Source organism: Manis javanica, chromosome X (genome assembly GCF_040802235.1).
Source record: "Manis javanica isolate MJ-LG chromosome X, MJ_LKY, whole genome shotgun sequence".
Lineage (NCBI taxonomy): Eukaryota > Metazoa > Chordata > Mammalia > Pholidota > Manidae > Manis > Manis javanica.
In genome coordinates, this window is record NC_133174.1 from 65,537 (window position 1) to 80,565 (window position 15,029).

The 15,029-nt window shown below is 58.4% G+C and overlaps 1 protein-coding gene across 5 annotated transcripts; it reads left to right on the forward strand.

The window, feature by feature from the left end:
- Positions 1-378: 378 nt before the first annotated feature.
- Positions 379-11,875, forward strand: PLCXD1 (phosphatidylinositol specific phospholipase C X domain containing 1). Of its 5 annotated transcripts, none has more exons than XM_037013419.2 (8): positions 425-603; positions 1,664-1,713; positions 2,275-2,416; positions 3,644-3,780; positions 5,714-5,842; positions 6,442-6,597; positions 7,608-7,791; positions 10,644-11,875. In XM_037013419.2, the coding sequence occupies exons 1-8, from the start codon at positions 450-452 to the stop codon at positions 10,880-10,882; spliced, it is 1,191 nt and encodes a 396-aa protein (XP_036869314.2). In that variant the 5' UTR covers positions 425-449; the 3' UTR covers positions 10,883-11,875. The 5 variants fall into 5 exon arrangements, with proteins under 5 accessions (XP_036869313.2, XP_036869314.2, XP_036869316.2 ...); XM_073228114.1 differs by lacking the exon at positions 425-603 and adding an exon at positions 685-702; XM_037013420.2 differs by lacking the exon at positions 425-603 and adding an exon at positions 723-914.
- Positions 11,876-15,029: the final 3,154 nt, after the last annotated feature.

Sequence of the window (15,029 nt, forward strand, 5' to 3'; positions counted from 1 at the left end):
GTCGGTGCGCTCCTGCGCCGAGAATCCATGCCCACCCACTGTGGGGCCACCACCAGGGCAGGTCCAGGGCCACTCAGCACTAGGAGGGCCGGACACCTGAGGGCCTGGCCCAGAGGTGTCCGTCCTGCTCGGAGACCACAGGTGTGGGTGCCAAGGGGATGATGCAACCCGCCCTTGCTGGCATCTGTTTGCTCTGGCCCTGTGTCTACAGTGACCCCAAAGGGGACAGCAGCCAGAGCAGGGTAAGGCAGTCAGGTGCCCTCAAGCCCGTCCCATCCACTGGACCTCTGGTTGTCCTCACACTCCCACCTCTGACCTCCAGACACCTGGTCACACTCAGGGCATCCAGGAGGGTCCAGTCACTGAAGACTGGTGGCTGTGAGGACCCATGGGCCCCAGTTGGCAATGCTGCCCCCACAGTGGGGTCCTGCTTGGAGCTGGGGGTTGTCATGTGTTGGGACAGATCCGTGGGGCAGCTCCTCCTCCTCGAAGGAGTGGGTTTCACAATATCCAGTCATCCAATCCCAGCCCAGAGCATTTTAGGAAGTGCCCAGAGAGAAGGACGCTGCTGCTGGAAACTCAGGAGGGTCTGTGACAGCCTGGGTGAGTGACGCCCCGCAGGGGGGAGAGCCCAGGGGGAGGCACCGCATGTGGTCTCCACACAGGCTGGGGCAGGTCCTGCCTCCCGTGCCCTGCTCCCAGGTGGGAACCCCTGTTCAGGTTCAGACCGGCAGAGCTGCCAGGCCCCTGGGCCATGGCTCGGAGTCCTGAGGGCTGTGACGTGCCTGCCCTGTCATGTGCGCTCACCCTGTGGGTTGGCAGGGCAAGGACTTGTTGACTGAGCTCTTCTGGCCTGTGCTACACTGCTGGAGGCTGGGTCAGCAAATGTGGAGCTGCTGAGCCAGTGGGGGCTGGTGAGCAGATAGGGGGCTGGGTGACCAGATAGGAGGCTGGGTGAGCAGATAGGGGGCTGGGTGAGCTTGTGGGGGCTGAGTGAGTGGGTGGGGTCCCTGGGAGCAGGCAGGGGGCCAGAGGAGGAGGACAGAATGTCAAGGGATTGCTAGCCATGCACATTCATCTGCTTATTCACCTGAGAACCATTTCCTGCCAGTGGTGTGGGGACAGAAGGAGCCTCCCTGTGGGGTCAGGGTGGAGCTTAGGTGCCTCACCTGGCCAGGGCAGAGGGACTGGGAACCTTAGCTCACCCTGCAGCCTGGCCTCAGATGCTCAACTGGGTTGTGCCTGGACGGTGTGGAGGGAGGAAGGGCCCATGGGGGAGGGGCTGGTGCTGGTGAGGAGGTGTGGGGGGCGGGTGCACAGGTGCTCTCCCAGACAGGTGTCTGTCAGGCAGGGCTGGGGGCTGCACCTGGGGATGGGGTTACCAGGGTCGACCTGCATCCGACTCTGGGGCTGAAATCACAGATGTATCTTCCTTAAAGCAGGAAGGCCAGGGTCTGCAGTAGGGGGACAAGACAAGACGCTCAGTGGTCAGGTGACCTGGTGACATGGGGAGAGCTGGTTGGCGTTGCTGAGGGATGTGGGAGGGCAGGTGACACACACCCACTGCTCAGTTAGAATGGCTCCTGGCTCGACAACAAGCACTTGTTGGCCTGCCAGCTCCTCTGGGGCCCTGGGTTGGACCCATACTCTGTCCCTTCTGCAGTTTACACTCTCGGAAGCCTGAAGTGCCCCCACTTGGTCTGGAGGTTGGAGGTGAGGCTCAGCAGCTGGTTTGTCTGTCCTTGGAAACACTGACCTTCCCTGTTGGAGTGAGCCATCCTGTCTGGAGTAGGGGATGGCTGTCCCTGGGAGTCTGTCCTGGTCCCTGGGGGGCCGTCTTGGTCTGGGGGTCCTGCCTCTGGACCACGGGGGGCCTTGTGCTGGGGTCTATCCTGGTCCCTGGGGCACCGTCACTGGGCCCTGGGGGTTGCATCTTGGACCATGCAGGACCATCCTGTCCCTGGGGGGGTGCCTGGCCCTGGGGGGCCATCCTGGCCCTGGGTCATGCCGGACGGCCCCCATAGACCACAGCGGATGCACCCTCAGCCTCCCTTCCCTGTGTGGTGCTCATTTTGTCGGCTCATCCGGACAGTAAGTCCGTTTCTGCACATGTACCTGGCGTGGAGGCGGTGGATGCCCTGTCTCGGGCTGCCCTCCACCCTCCTCTGGAGGACACCTGCCAGCTCTTCCCTCTCAATGTGCATATGTCCACATGGCCAGAATGGTGTCCTCCGTGCACCTTGTCAGACTGTAAAACCCTGCTTCCTCCCGCAGGGCACAGCTTCACCACCTATGGGCGGGCAGGTGAGCTCTTCTGGCAGCTTCCCCAGCCTGCCCAGCACCATGAACACGGACTGGATGTCAGCACTGTGCCCACAGCTCTGGGATGTGCCCGTCCACCACCTCTCCATCCCAGGTGAGGCCTCCAGGTGCCGTGGGGAAGCAGCTGTGGGATGGGTGCCAAGTAGGGAAGCCCCACCAACCGCACGCATGTGCACACACATGCAGGCGCACACATGGCATCTCCCATTCTCCATCTGCTTTATTCTGATTTGGCCAAGGCAGGTCCGTGGTAGGCCCCAGGTCAGCATGGCTTTCGGGAGGCATGGCCATGTAAGTGTTTTGGCAATGCTTCCCTTGGCCACTCCATCCCTCTGTGTAGGGAACCCATGGGAAGACGGTGAAGCCAGGGAGGTTCTTGACACAGAGCGGATAGAGCCAGGCAGGTGGCTGCAGGGGCCCCTCGGGTTGGAGAGACTCAAACTGGCTGAGGGTGGAGGCCGCAAAATGGGCTCCCCTCCTACCACCTGGCAGAGTCCACTTCCAAGGCTGAGTCAGAAAGAAGCGACCGGTGGTATGCAGAACACACGTCAGGTGCTATGCACACTGAAAACCCTCTTGTTGGGTGAACTCTATCATACATTTCTAGACATATTTCCATGGAGAAGACAGGCACTCAGACAATATTAAGGCTCATCTCTGCTGATAAAGAAAATGCTGATAATAGAATGTTAAGTAAAAAGCAGATTAGAACTCATGCAGTTTGGTCTTGATTTATATTTTGGATTATGGATTATGCCCATGTATAAGTGGATCCATATGTCGTATAAAATGATACACACACATAAATATATATGTCAGTGGAGGACTTAATTTTTGTACCTGTATGTTTCCATTTTCTGCAATTAATATCTATTTGGCATGAGTTTTTTGTGGCTGCTAAAACAAGGCACCACAGTCTGGGGGCTTAAACCACAGGAATCATCCTCCCCAGCTCTGGAGGCCAGACATCTAAGATCCAGGAGGGGCTCTGAGGTCCAGGCAGGGCAGGACCAAGCTCCCTCCACAGGCTCCAGAGAAGGCTCCTTCCAGCCTCTTCCAGTTTCTGGGGGCTCCTGGTGGCATGTGGCCACACACCTCCCATCTGTCTCCACATGCCTTCCCCTCTGTCTGTGTCTCTCCCCTTGTCTCTTATGAGGACACCTGTCACTGGATTTAGGGCCACCGTGCTCCTGAAATACCCTATTTCCCCACAGGTTCCATTGCTGGATTCTGGGTGGATGTGGGTTTGGGGCGCCCTCCACTCCTTGCTGTGTGCAGCTCAGAGAGGTGGGTGCCGTGAAACGTGCCCACTTGCTTGCAGGGAGCCATGACACGATGACATACTGCTTGAACAAGAAATCTTCCATTTGCCATGACCAGTCCTGGCTGCTGCAGCTTCTGGACAAGGTCCTGCCATTCATTACCCGCCCTGTGGTGATGAAGTGGTCTGTCACGCAGGTAAGGGTACGTGGGCTCAGAGACTGGTTCCTGACCAGCATCACCCCACCCTGGCAGGTGACATCATTCCTGCTGGGGAAGTAGAATTGAAAGCAAACTCTGCCAGCCCAGAAAACCTTCCAGGAAGCAGGGGAGGAAGAATGTGGCTGCACTCCTGGGGGATCACGTGGGGTGCATGTCACTGCCAGCCGGGAACCGCCTTTGTGTGAACAGTCTCTCATTTTCCTTGTCCTGGGCCAGGAGGCTTTGCAGCTAGGAGCCTGGTGGGCGATACATGTTCTTCCTCACTGAGCACATGTCTGAGATGCTCCGGCCAGCGGGAAATGTCCCCTGGCTGTGGAGTCACCCACAGGCTTGTCTAGACATTTGCACACATTTGGAAATGGGAGGAAGCTGCAATGACCAGATTTCTTCAGTAAGCGCTCTGGGGAGGGAGCAGGAGCCACCCCACCTGGTAAATCTGTTTGATCGCATCCTTCAAGCCCAGCCCTTGTCGTTGGTGTGGGTCAGCGCTGTTGGGGTCTGCAGAGCAGCTGGGAGAGAGGTCCTGGAGGACAGAAACGAGCCTCCTGGCGAGTCAGTCATGGCCTGTCACTCTGGACACGCTCAGCCAGCACCTTCCAGGGAGCTGTCCCCTGGTGCCGGTGCCATGTGGGCACCTGGGGAGCAGCCGGGCCTCACGCCTCTGCTTTGGGGGCACTCAGTCTGCAGGGCTTTCTGCTGACAGGCACTCAGCCGCCAGAGACTGTGTTCTCAGCTGGCAGCCCCTAGCCCCAGGCTCTGCTTTGTATGGATTTGCTCCGGAGTTTCATCACGTGGCAGCTGGATTCTTCTGGGACCTGCCAGGCAGGGAGGAGGTGTGGAATGTAGGCAAACCACATTCCCACCTTGGGGCAGGTGCCTGGGCTGGCAGAGCTGGTCAGCTGCCAGAGCCCTCAGAGGGAGGAGGGTCCCCAGCAGCCTGGGGAAGCTGCCAAGCTGGGATCCCCCCATGCTGGGGTCCTGGAGTCCCTGAGGATTCTCGCTTTCCCATCATTACCATGTGGAGAAAGCAAGCCACTGCCTCTTTGGCTTTGCTTTTTCTATTATTTTGTGTAGAGGGCACACTACATTTTTCTTTATGCATTTTTGTATCACCGCTTTCCCATCATTACTCTGGGTAGAGCGTACAGTTCGTTACAGTTCGTTTCTTCTCCTTCACTTTAGTTCACGTGGATTCTTGCTTTCCCGTGGCTGTTTTCCACAAAGAGCACAGTATCACTTCTTCCACGCTTCAGTGTTAATATTACTCTTGTGTTTTCTATTATTTTGAATAGAGGGAAAGTCTCATTCTCTTTATACTAATTTCTCTCCCTTTGTCACTGTGTGTACAGAGCATAATGCCATTTCCTCTTACTTCTATGAGTTAAATTACTTCCGGCTTCCCATTTTTACTGCCCGTGCAGTAGAGTCTTTTCTCCCTACCCTCTCTGGATTCCTTCCTGCCTTCCCTCATGCTATAGTGGGGTGGGGACCGTTCCCACTGTAGCTGCCTTCCTCGCCTCCCCCTGACCTCTGACGGTCCAGGTGTGGCATCTGGAAGCCTGGCAAAGGGCAACTGAGGACCAGAGTGGGGTCCCTTCCCTGAAACTGTCTGGAAGGAGGCTGAGGCAGGACCCTGCAGCACGTCGGGAGACCAGTGTCAGTGCCCAGAAGGCATTCACCACAGGGATAGGGTCCCCCGAGGCTCTGCCTGGGGCTCCACATGGCCAGGGTCCCCTGGAGAGCAGGTTCCCAAATGCGTGGCCCGAGTGGGCCCAAACCCTGCCAGCACCAACAGCTTTTGATGCCACAAACAGCAGGTGGGCAACCCAAACCCACTTCCCAGTTCCTGTCAGGTGTCCTGGGTGGGAGCCACCTCACCCTGGCAGAGATGACTGACCTTTGTTCACAGACGCTGAATGTCACAGAGCAGCTGGACGCCGGGGTCCGGTACCTGGACCTTCGCATTGCACACATGCTGGAGGGCTCCGAGAAGAACCTGCATTTTGTGCACTTGGTGTACACAACCGCACTGGTGGAGGTAAGGTGCAAAGGACATGGCCCCAGGTGTGCAGTGTGGGGGAGGCCACAGCCAGATGTGTGTGTGCCAGATGGGAGATGCCAGCCTCTGTCCACCAAGCATGGACAGTCGTTGCCCCCGTGCCTTTCTGAGGACTAATCCATATCTGGGCACACGTGCCCCACTGCACAACCTCCAGGACCTCAGGCTGTATGTCACCTGCTGGCCCTTCCATGCTCCCTGGTGCTTCCAAACTTCACACATGCCGTGCCCTCTGGAGGGGGCAGGCACATGGGCTCACACGTGCACACACACATGGTCACACATGTTCATGTGCACACACATGGCCACACATCACACACGTTCTGCACACGCGGCCTTTTGACACACACACATATGGTCACACATATGCACTTCTCCCCCAAGAAGGTGGCAGGTGGCCCAGCTGTCCTTCACGGAGGCTGAGGTCACGAGGACAGCACCGTGTTCCTCTAAGCGCTTGCACAGAACCTGACCAGTTTGTCCAGTTTTCTTGGGGAAGCCCCTGTGACTGCGAACGTCCCCATCTTCTTGGGCTATGCAGGCACCCACTGCAGCTCAGCGCCCCTCTCCCCTGCCAGGACACGCTTACTGAGGTCTCTGACTGGCTGGAGCAGCACCCTCGGGAGGTAGTCATCCTGGCATGCAGGAACTTCGAGGGCATGACAGAGGGCCTGCACGAGTACCTGGTCACCTGCATCCAGAACATCTTTGGGGACATGCTGTGTCCCCGAGGGGTGAGGAGGGCCCTGACACACACCTGTCCCTGGCAGGGTGGTGGTCAGGGGTGCAGTCACCGCCATCTGCTCGCCAGGTCCCACCCTGCGTGATGCTGAGTGTCCTGGTGCTGGTGAGGCTGCTGACAGGCCTGCTCAGGCTCACACAGGACAGAGGCACTGCCCTTGGGTGCCACATGCAGCCCAGCCCCACCCGTGCAGACAGGATATCCTGGACACAGCACAGAGAGGCCCCTCTCCTACTTCTTGGGTCACACTTGGTGCTGGTTCAGAAGATGCCACATCCTGACACCCTGAGTATACATGCCCCGGGGCGGCCAAAGCAGAGCACACGGTCGGAGGCTCAGGGCAGATTATGGCCTCATTCTGGGAGGCTGGACCCTCTGCGGTCCAGGTGTGGTCAGGGCTGGGCCTCCCGAGCCTCCCTCCTGTGGATGCCGTCCTCTTCCTGTGTCCTCACAGGGTTGTCCCTCTGTGCGTGTCTGTGTCCTCATCTCCTCTTTTTATAGGGATGCCAGTCCTGTGGGATCAGGGCCCACCTTATGACCTCATTTACCTCAATCCCCTCTTTAAAGACCCATCTTCCAATACAGCCCCATTCTGAGGTCCTGGGTTGAGGGCTTCTGCATGTGGACTTGGGACACATTTCAGCCCACAACACATCCTGAACTTTGATTATCGAGGTGACTGACTCCTGCTTGCTGATGGAGGCTGCTGTGTACCCCCTTAGTCCACAGGGGGCCTGAGAAGTCCACATCTGTTTTGGCCAAGATGTGGCCCTTTGTTTTGGGCAGCCCAGGCCCACAGTGGTTTGGGGCCAAAACAGGGAAAACAGGGCTGCCATGAGCTGGGAGCCCCCAGGGCCTCAGGCCCCGGGCAGAATGTTGGAGAGGCTGCCCAGGGCATTCACACACATGCTGGGGCCCACATGGACAACCCACAAAACCACCATCATTGCGCACAGGCCCACAAAGCCACCACCCCTCTGACCCACTGCCCCTCCCCTGCAGGAGGTGCCAACGCTGCGTCAGCTATGGGCACGAGGCCAGCAGGTGCTTGTGTCCTATGAGGATGAGGGCACTGTGAGCCGGCATGGGGCGCTGTGGCCCAGGATCCCATACTGGTGGGGGGACCAGGTGAAGCCTGAGAAGCTCGTCCACTACCTGGAGAGCATGAAGAGTGGAGGCCGCCCAGGTACATGGGCCACGAGGGGCACCAGCTGCAACCAGGGATGGAAGGTCATGTGCAGGGTGCATGCACATACACACACATGTACACAGAGATGAGCGCGCACATGCACAAATATTCACACACGCGTAAGCATGTGCACACGCACACACCCACGCAGGTGCAAGAGGCAGCCCCTGCCATGTCTGTGCGTTGGGTGGTCCAGGCCACCAGTCCCAGGTGAGACCTGATGACACCCATGTGCATGGTGTGGCCTCGCATATGCTGCCCGTATTCACTGCACATGTGTCCTAGGAAGACACATACATGGTCACACTGGGCACCCTCCTCGCCGAGCCCTGAGGCCAGACCCTGATTCCCCCTTTCCAGGGCCTGCAGCCCTGCCTCTTGCATCCCTCTGTTTCTATCAGATTTGGTGTCTTCCTCCATTTGCAGCTTCCTCTGTGTGGAATCCTCCCTGCATCGGTAACACAGCTTATTTCACTAAGCCTGTCCTGGGCTGCCTGCCCTGTGCGCTGCCGCCCTTGTGGGGCAGAGCCTGCTGGGCACTCACGCCAGCTCGGTCCCTTGGGGTCGGGCAGCAGCCGCTCTGATGTGGCCCAACGGTCAACTCGGGGTGAGAGGTGGCGCGGGCTTGCATGCTCACATGGCTCCCCAGGGAAATCCCTGACACGTTTCCCACGCTTCTCATCATGGAGCTTTAGCCTCTTTAAGGAAATCAGCCCTTTCATGCAAGCATGCTGCACACAGCAGCCTCGGCTTGTCACAGGATGGTTGTGGTGTTGGCGGCACGTGCTCAGTGCTGGTAGAGGGACCTTCTCTTGATGCGGAGTCGCTGTGTCACGCTTCCCTCATGGTCAGGGTGTGCGGTGCGAGGTGGACGCGTTGTTCTCCAGGTCCTGCTGTCCCCCTCCAGGTGCCTGTGCGTGGCTGGCTGCTAGCTTAGCTCCATGTGGTGACCAGCTTTGTCTGAGTCAACCTTGTGCGTTTCAAACGAGTGAAATCCACGGTGTTGCATATACTGAGTGCAGCCAGCCTGCACAGGCTCCTAATGAGGTTGGGAGCATCTTGGATGCCAGCTGCATGGCACCTGGTGTCAGCCAGCATGGCCTGCTTTCGTCCTGGACGCTAGGCTTCAGCTCGTGGCTCGTCTGCTGCTCTTAGAGCCCTTGCTTAGCCAGGGCAGCTTTGCTCGGGGCTGAAGAGAACTGCTAGGTGGGCTTTCCAGGGGATGGGGTTTGAGGGTCAATGTCTGGGCGCAAGCCTGGTGCGATCCTGAATATAGCTGGTTCCACTTTGTGGGGGGTGGGAGATGCTTGAAAAGTCCCTGGAGTGCAGATGGCCCAGGTGGTCGTGGGATGAGCTGACAGACACGTGGGGTCCCACTGCAGTGGAGTATGTCTGTCCACGGAGAGGAGTGAGGTCTGCCATGCGGCTGAACCAGGAAAATGAGGTTCACAGAAGCCAGACACACAGGGACACACGGTGTGGGATCCATTCACAGGAAATGCCCAGAACAGTCAGATCCACAGACGGAACGTGGATCCGTGGCTGTCGGACTGGGAAGGGTGGGGAGGCTTGCTCTTCGTGGGGATGGGTCTCCTTTGGGGGATGAAATGTTCTGGAATCAGATACAGATGATGTTCACACAACATTGTGAACGTGCTGAATGCATCTGAATTTCAAATTTGCAACCCCCTTAAAATGGTGATTTCATGGTTTTTCATGGATTTCACCTGTTTTGAAAATGCTATCATTGGGGGCATCGTGTACGGCCTGTGCTCAGAGCCATGGGGGGTGGGATATCGAGTCCTGGGGCTATGAGGGGCCTCCCCATACAGACGTGGGGTGGGATTTGCAGTAGGAACTTGCCTGCTGCCCCTTCCGCACCTCCCAGATCCTGGGTGCCTACGAGGCCCGGCTCTCAGTGGCTGTTCAGGCTCTAAAGCAGCCTTTCAGCCAGCACATGGGCTGCATCCTAAGGGAGAGCATGGGACCCAGCCCAGTGGCAGCCAGGCAGGCTGTGTGGCTCAGCGTGGACCTCGGGTGCCTACAGACCTCTCTGCCCTCGCCACACACTGAGTTCAGGCCAGTGGCAAGCACACATGCTGTGCCTCACTGGGGCTTCCTAAGCACAGGCTGCAGCCCCTTGGCGGTCCTGCTTCAGCAGACCCGGGGTGGCCTGGCAACCCGCACATCTCAGGATTCGGAGACTGTGCTAGGAAACCATTGGCCAACTCGGTGAACAGGTCTCCTTCTGCCGCTGTGACAAACGCCACAACCTCACGGCCTAGCATGATAGAAATGGGTTCTGTTGTAGTTCTGAGGGCAGACATCCAAACGGGTGGCCCTGGCTGATGTCCAGGTGTGGGCACAGCTGGCTCCTTCTGGGGGCTCCAGGGAGAATCCACCTCACACCTCCCCTGGCTTCTTGGGGCACCTGCAGTCCTCAGCTGTGGGCCCTTCACACCTTCTTTATGTCTGATGCCATCGCCCCACAGCTCTCTCTGCCCTCAGACTCCCAGACCACCCTCTCACAGGGACACTTCTGATGACACTGAGCTGAAAGTCATCCACGGTGATCCCAGGATCCTTAAGGGAATTACATCCCCAAGTCTGTTGGCCCTATAAAGTCAGACATCCACAAGATCCAGGGGTGAGGACAAGGTGTCTGTGGGGGCATTTCCCATCCACTGTCCTGTGTAACGGAAGTATGGGAAATAGACATCTTTCCTGTCAGGACCCCAACTTCTGGGGGAAGAGCTGAGGCTGAGAAGAGAAGTGGGGAGAGACGGGGGCTGATGGCCGGTGATCGGACGTGGGAGCCCCATGTACCCTCTGTCTCACGTCCATTTCAGGTGGGCTGTTCGTGGCAGGCATCAACCTGACGGAGAACCTGGCCTACATCCTCCTGCACCCGTCCGAGTCCCTCAAGAAGATGACACTCCCCAGCCTGCCTTACCTGAGCAGGTGGGTGCGGGAGCAGTGCCCTGGGCCGGGCGCACAGTGCACCAACATCATTGCGGGCGACTTCATTGGCACGGATGCTTTCACCAGCGATGTCATACGGCTCAATGAAAAGCTGCTTCCATGCTGAGTCCTTTCTCGAGCTCAGCACTCAGGACATGTCGACATTCATCCTTCTCCCCGTGTGGCCGTGTGGTTTTTGCCAAGTGCAGGCAAGGAGTGGGTCTGGGCAATGTGGGTGGGACAGGGTCCCTCCGCCTCCTTCCTCCGAATGCCCCCTGCTGCTCAGCATCCCTGTGGATTCCTCAGCAGCCCTGGGGTGGATTCCTCAGCGTCACTGCGGATTCCTTAGCATCTCTGTGGATCCCTCAGAATCTCTGGGGTGGATTCCTGACCCTGCAGGGTTCAGTGCATGTGCTGATGACTAAAGCTCCTCAAGGGAAGGCCTACCCAGATTGTGGGGGTCTGTTTGTCCGGGCCTAGCCCAGCTGTGCTGTGATCGCCCATGAGGGGCTTGGGAGAGCAGCAGAGTGACATCCCCACAGCTCCAGGGCTGATGTGAACGGGGAGCACCAAGTGTGCTGGGATCCTGAGAAAACCACCTAAGAACTGATGTGAACAACCTGTCTCCAACTCTGAGGACACCAGCCGCTTCCCAGCCAACAGGCTGCTGCGTGCTCACTGCTCTCGGCCTCTTCTGGCTGGACTGGGACCGGTTGGGGCTGTTTGGGAGTTTGCCATGAAGAGCGTGGCAGGTGGCCCACAGGCCTCGGTAGCAGCGTCTCCAGGTGTGAGACGGCAGGTGTAGCACAGGCTCCTGGCCCGCCCTGGCCGCTACGGGGCTGAGGCACACTCGGTTGCCCAGGCCCTGCTCTCCTCCGGCCACTCACGTAAGGGTCCCAGCCTGCCTGCTCTGCGCAGCTGTAAAGCCACACGCCCTCCTCGGTGCCTGGATTCTGACGGGCCTGTGCCTGCGTTGCGGACCCTGCCTCACCTGTGATTCTCTCCGAGGCCCGCAGGAGTGTTTGTCACTATTCCAACTTCCCCTGTGCTCTTAGGTTTCTTAGACTCTCTTCTCCATCCATTTGCCACAAAGCTCATTATATTAACTAGATCTCCTTATTTTCTGTGTTCTTGATGTTCTGGCATTTGCGGGCCTTGCAGACCCAGCAAGACTGCCTGTCCGGGGCTGGCTGACTCCCAGAGACAAAAATGACTTGGCAGCAGGCCGCTCCCCTGATGTGACATGCAGACACCGTGCTGATGTCTCCTGCCCCAGTCGCCCAGGGCCAGGAGCTGGAGACCCGCAGGGTTCTTCTAGACAGCCAGACCCATCCTACCTGCTGTCCTGCCAAACCCTCCCTGGCAAGCTCTGTGGCCTCATGCTTCTGCTTCCAGACCCAATGGGGCTCATCCGCTGTGGCCCCACTACATTCCCCCTGCTTCTGGGAAGTGGAAATAGTCAGAGTGGTTTGACTCCATGTGGGCTCAGCCACTCTACAAGCTGAAGCTCATGGGAACAGAGATCCTGAGCTGCCCATTCTGTGGGAGGCAGGGCATGGTCTAGGCCTATTCTCCACTTTGTGAGACCAGGAACCCAGCGCCATGAGTGCAGAGGTCACAGGAACGTGCCTTGTGCGGGACCTTCACAGGCCCGATGGTTTCAAGTTCTTGGCCAGATGACGGCCCTAAGCACACCTCTATTTCACATCTGCAGTAAGAGGGTCGAAGGGCTTCCCACGTGGCCCTGTGTTCGGGAGCGTTCCTCCTATCAAGGAAGGTTTTAGGCACAGTGTTGTCTTGGATAGTCTGAAGCAGCACTATTTAACCCATGCTGGAGCATGTTATCTTTGCTACCAAATTAGTCTTTTTTTCTCAGAGGAAAATCTGCTGTGCTCTCAGTACCATTATTTACCAAACATGCCCAAAACCTGGAAAGGAGGCTCCTGGCCATCCCACTGTGTTCTGCCTCAGCTCCCACCAGACCCTCGTGCTCAGGAGAGCAGTTGGAGACGCAGGAACGTGTTGACCGCAGTTGGACACAGTGGGCGCGTATGCATCCCATGGTCACCTCCCATGTGTGTCGGCTATGGTTCCCCCTAACTCACTGAACTCTAAACAGAAGACAATGAAGTCAGATTCACTGACGGACTTTGGTTCCCATTTTTGGTTATACAGTAGGATCTTTAGAAATGTCAGGTCTTGCACTTTTTTGGGTCACAGACACTGAAGAAAAATCCCAGTGTACAGTTCTACTCAGCTTATTTTCCTCTATAAATTCAAGGAATGGACCAGGTTTGAGTTTTGGGATAGTTTAACCTCTGCCACAGGGACTTTAACCAAAGATTAGTTATTTAATTGAGAAGATGAGTTTCCTAGACTTGTACGAAGGGTGACATTCTCTGGGAAGGGTCTTCCCAGGAGGGTGACTTCACAACGCCTTAGCGCCTACAGCGCGTGGGAGGGGCAGGCGCAATCCTGTCCCATCTCCACAGCCGTGGCCAGTGCGGAAGTCCGTGTGGCAGGAGTCAGTGGTGCTGCATGTCTGCTCAGGGGGCTGCTGCTCAGCGGTGGCCCAGGGCACCTTCCTGCGTCAGACACAGGGTGGGGACACCAGGCATCTGCCCGGCCCTGACACCTGCCTCCCTCCTGCCCACATGGGTTCGTTCTCAGGGTGCAGACTTTTCTGGGAACCACGGACCCCAGAAGGAGGCTGTTGGGGTGGGTAATGAAGCCCATCTCAGAGAGGGAGGACCTGGTGCTGACAGCTTTACCTGCTCCCTCTGGGAAAGCCCAACACCTTCTCTGTGGGCCCCAAGTCCCCCACCCTCTCTGTGGGACCCCCAGAACCCTCACCTTTTGGGGCCCTGAGCCCCTCCCTCTGAGGCACGATGGGACCTCCAACTGCCCCCCTTCACTAATCTCCCATACTGTGTTCAGACCCTGCAGGCCTGAGCTCTCCTTCCGGGTCCCCAGGGAGAGCCTCTGGGGTGGGGAGGGGACACCAAGCAGCGGGGTGTCCCAGGAGGAGAGCGGCCAAGACCAGAACCAGCCCCGCCCCTCATAGTCTCCAGCCAGGGAGGGCTTGGGGTGCAGCAGACAGGAGTGAGCAGGCCTTATCCAGACAGCAGAGGGTGGGGTTAGGCTGGGGGGAGCAGTGGGCACCCCGGGTGGGCTAGCGGATGGTGGCTCTCAGGAGCTCGGGACGAGGACAAGCAAGGTGCCTCTCACCCACTGGACCCCTGGTGGCTCGGAGACCCCACAGGCGTGAATCCCCAGGGGGAGACTGAGTGGCAGGCGCTGAGGCCCAGGCTGGCCTGGTCAGCCCTTCTGGGGGGGTTACTGCTGCTCCTTCCTACATGCCGCCAGGCACGTCACTCGTCTCCACCCTGTGCCCCTCCACACAGTGCTGCCAGGCCTCGGGGAGAGGTGGTAGGGCCGTCAGGGCGTGCAGCTGGCTCTCGGGGGCTGCCCTGTGCATCCTGCACCCCAGGGCCCCATGGGTCAGTGTCGGGGGCAGCTGCCACAGGGCCAAAGGGTGGCCGCACATGACACGGGTCGGACCTCGAGGCGGGAAGCCTGACATGCTCACAGGCAGTCACAGCTCGCTCCCCGGAGCTGTAGGGAGAAACCGTTCCCAGCTCTTCTGGCTCCCGGAGCCCCCAAGCCAGCAGGGCAGCTGCCGCAGTTTACTGACCTACCTCCACGCTGTGCTCACCTTCCCCTACCCCTGTACTCGGACCCCGGGGATGACCGGGGGCCCAATCAGGTTGTCCAGGGTCACCCTCGCCTCACCCGCTAAGTCCTCTTGGCTAAGAAAGGCCACACACCCTCAGAATTTGAGTGAGGACGTGGACTTCTTTGGGGACCTCATTCTGTGCGCCCGGGGTTGGGGGTGTCACTCTGTCCACACGCGTGGAGCATGTGTCTCAGGGGTGTCTGTTAGGCCCTGGGGCCTCTGTGACTCAGAGCCTGTGCCCCAGGGGTCCGCTTCCTGCCCTGGGGATGGGGTGGGGAACAATAAGGACACACGTGTGTGGGGGTGGCTGCCAACCTGCATACAGGAGAGTCTCCTGCCTGCCCGTCCCCACGGGCAGACTGCGATGCACTGCACTCCAGTTTCTGGCCATTCAAGGTCACACTATTTCAGCCCTCCCTTGGGGGGAGGCATCCGGGGTGGGGGGAGACATCTGTCCCCACAACACCCTGTGGGAAGCAGCAGGGCCTGGCAGCTGCACGTGGTGAACAGCAGCAGGGGAGACTCACCTGCTTCCTTC

Bases quoted from the DNA above. Each gene is read 5' to 3' on its own strand.
- PLCXD1 (XM_037013418.2), top strand. From the start codon at position 450: ATGTGTTGGGACAGATCCGTGGGGCAGCTCCTCCTCCTCGAAGGAGTG. The intron at 604-2,274 runs GTGAGTGACGCC...TTCCTCCCGCAG, and splicing joins GAGGGTCTGTGACAGCCTGG to GGCACAGCTTCACCACCTAT. The intron at 2,417-3,536 runs GTGAGGCCTCCA...ATTTCCCCACAG, and splicing joins CCACCACCTCTCCATCCCAG to GTTCCATTGCTGGATTCTGG.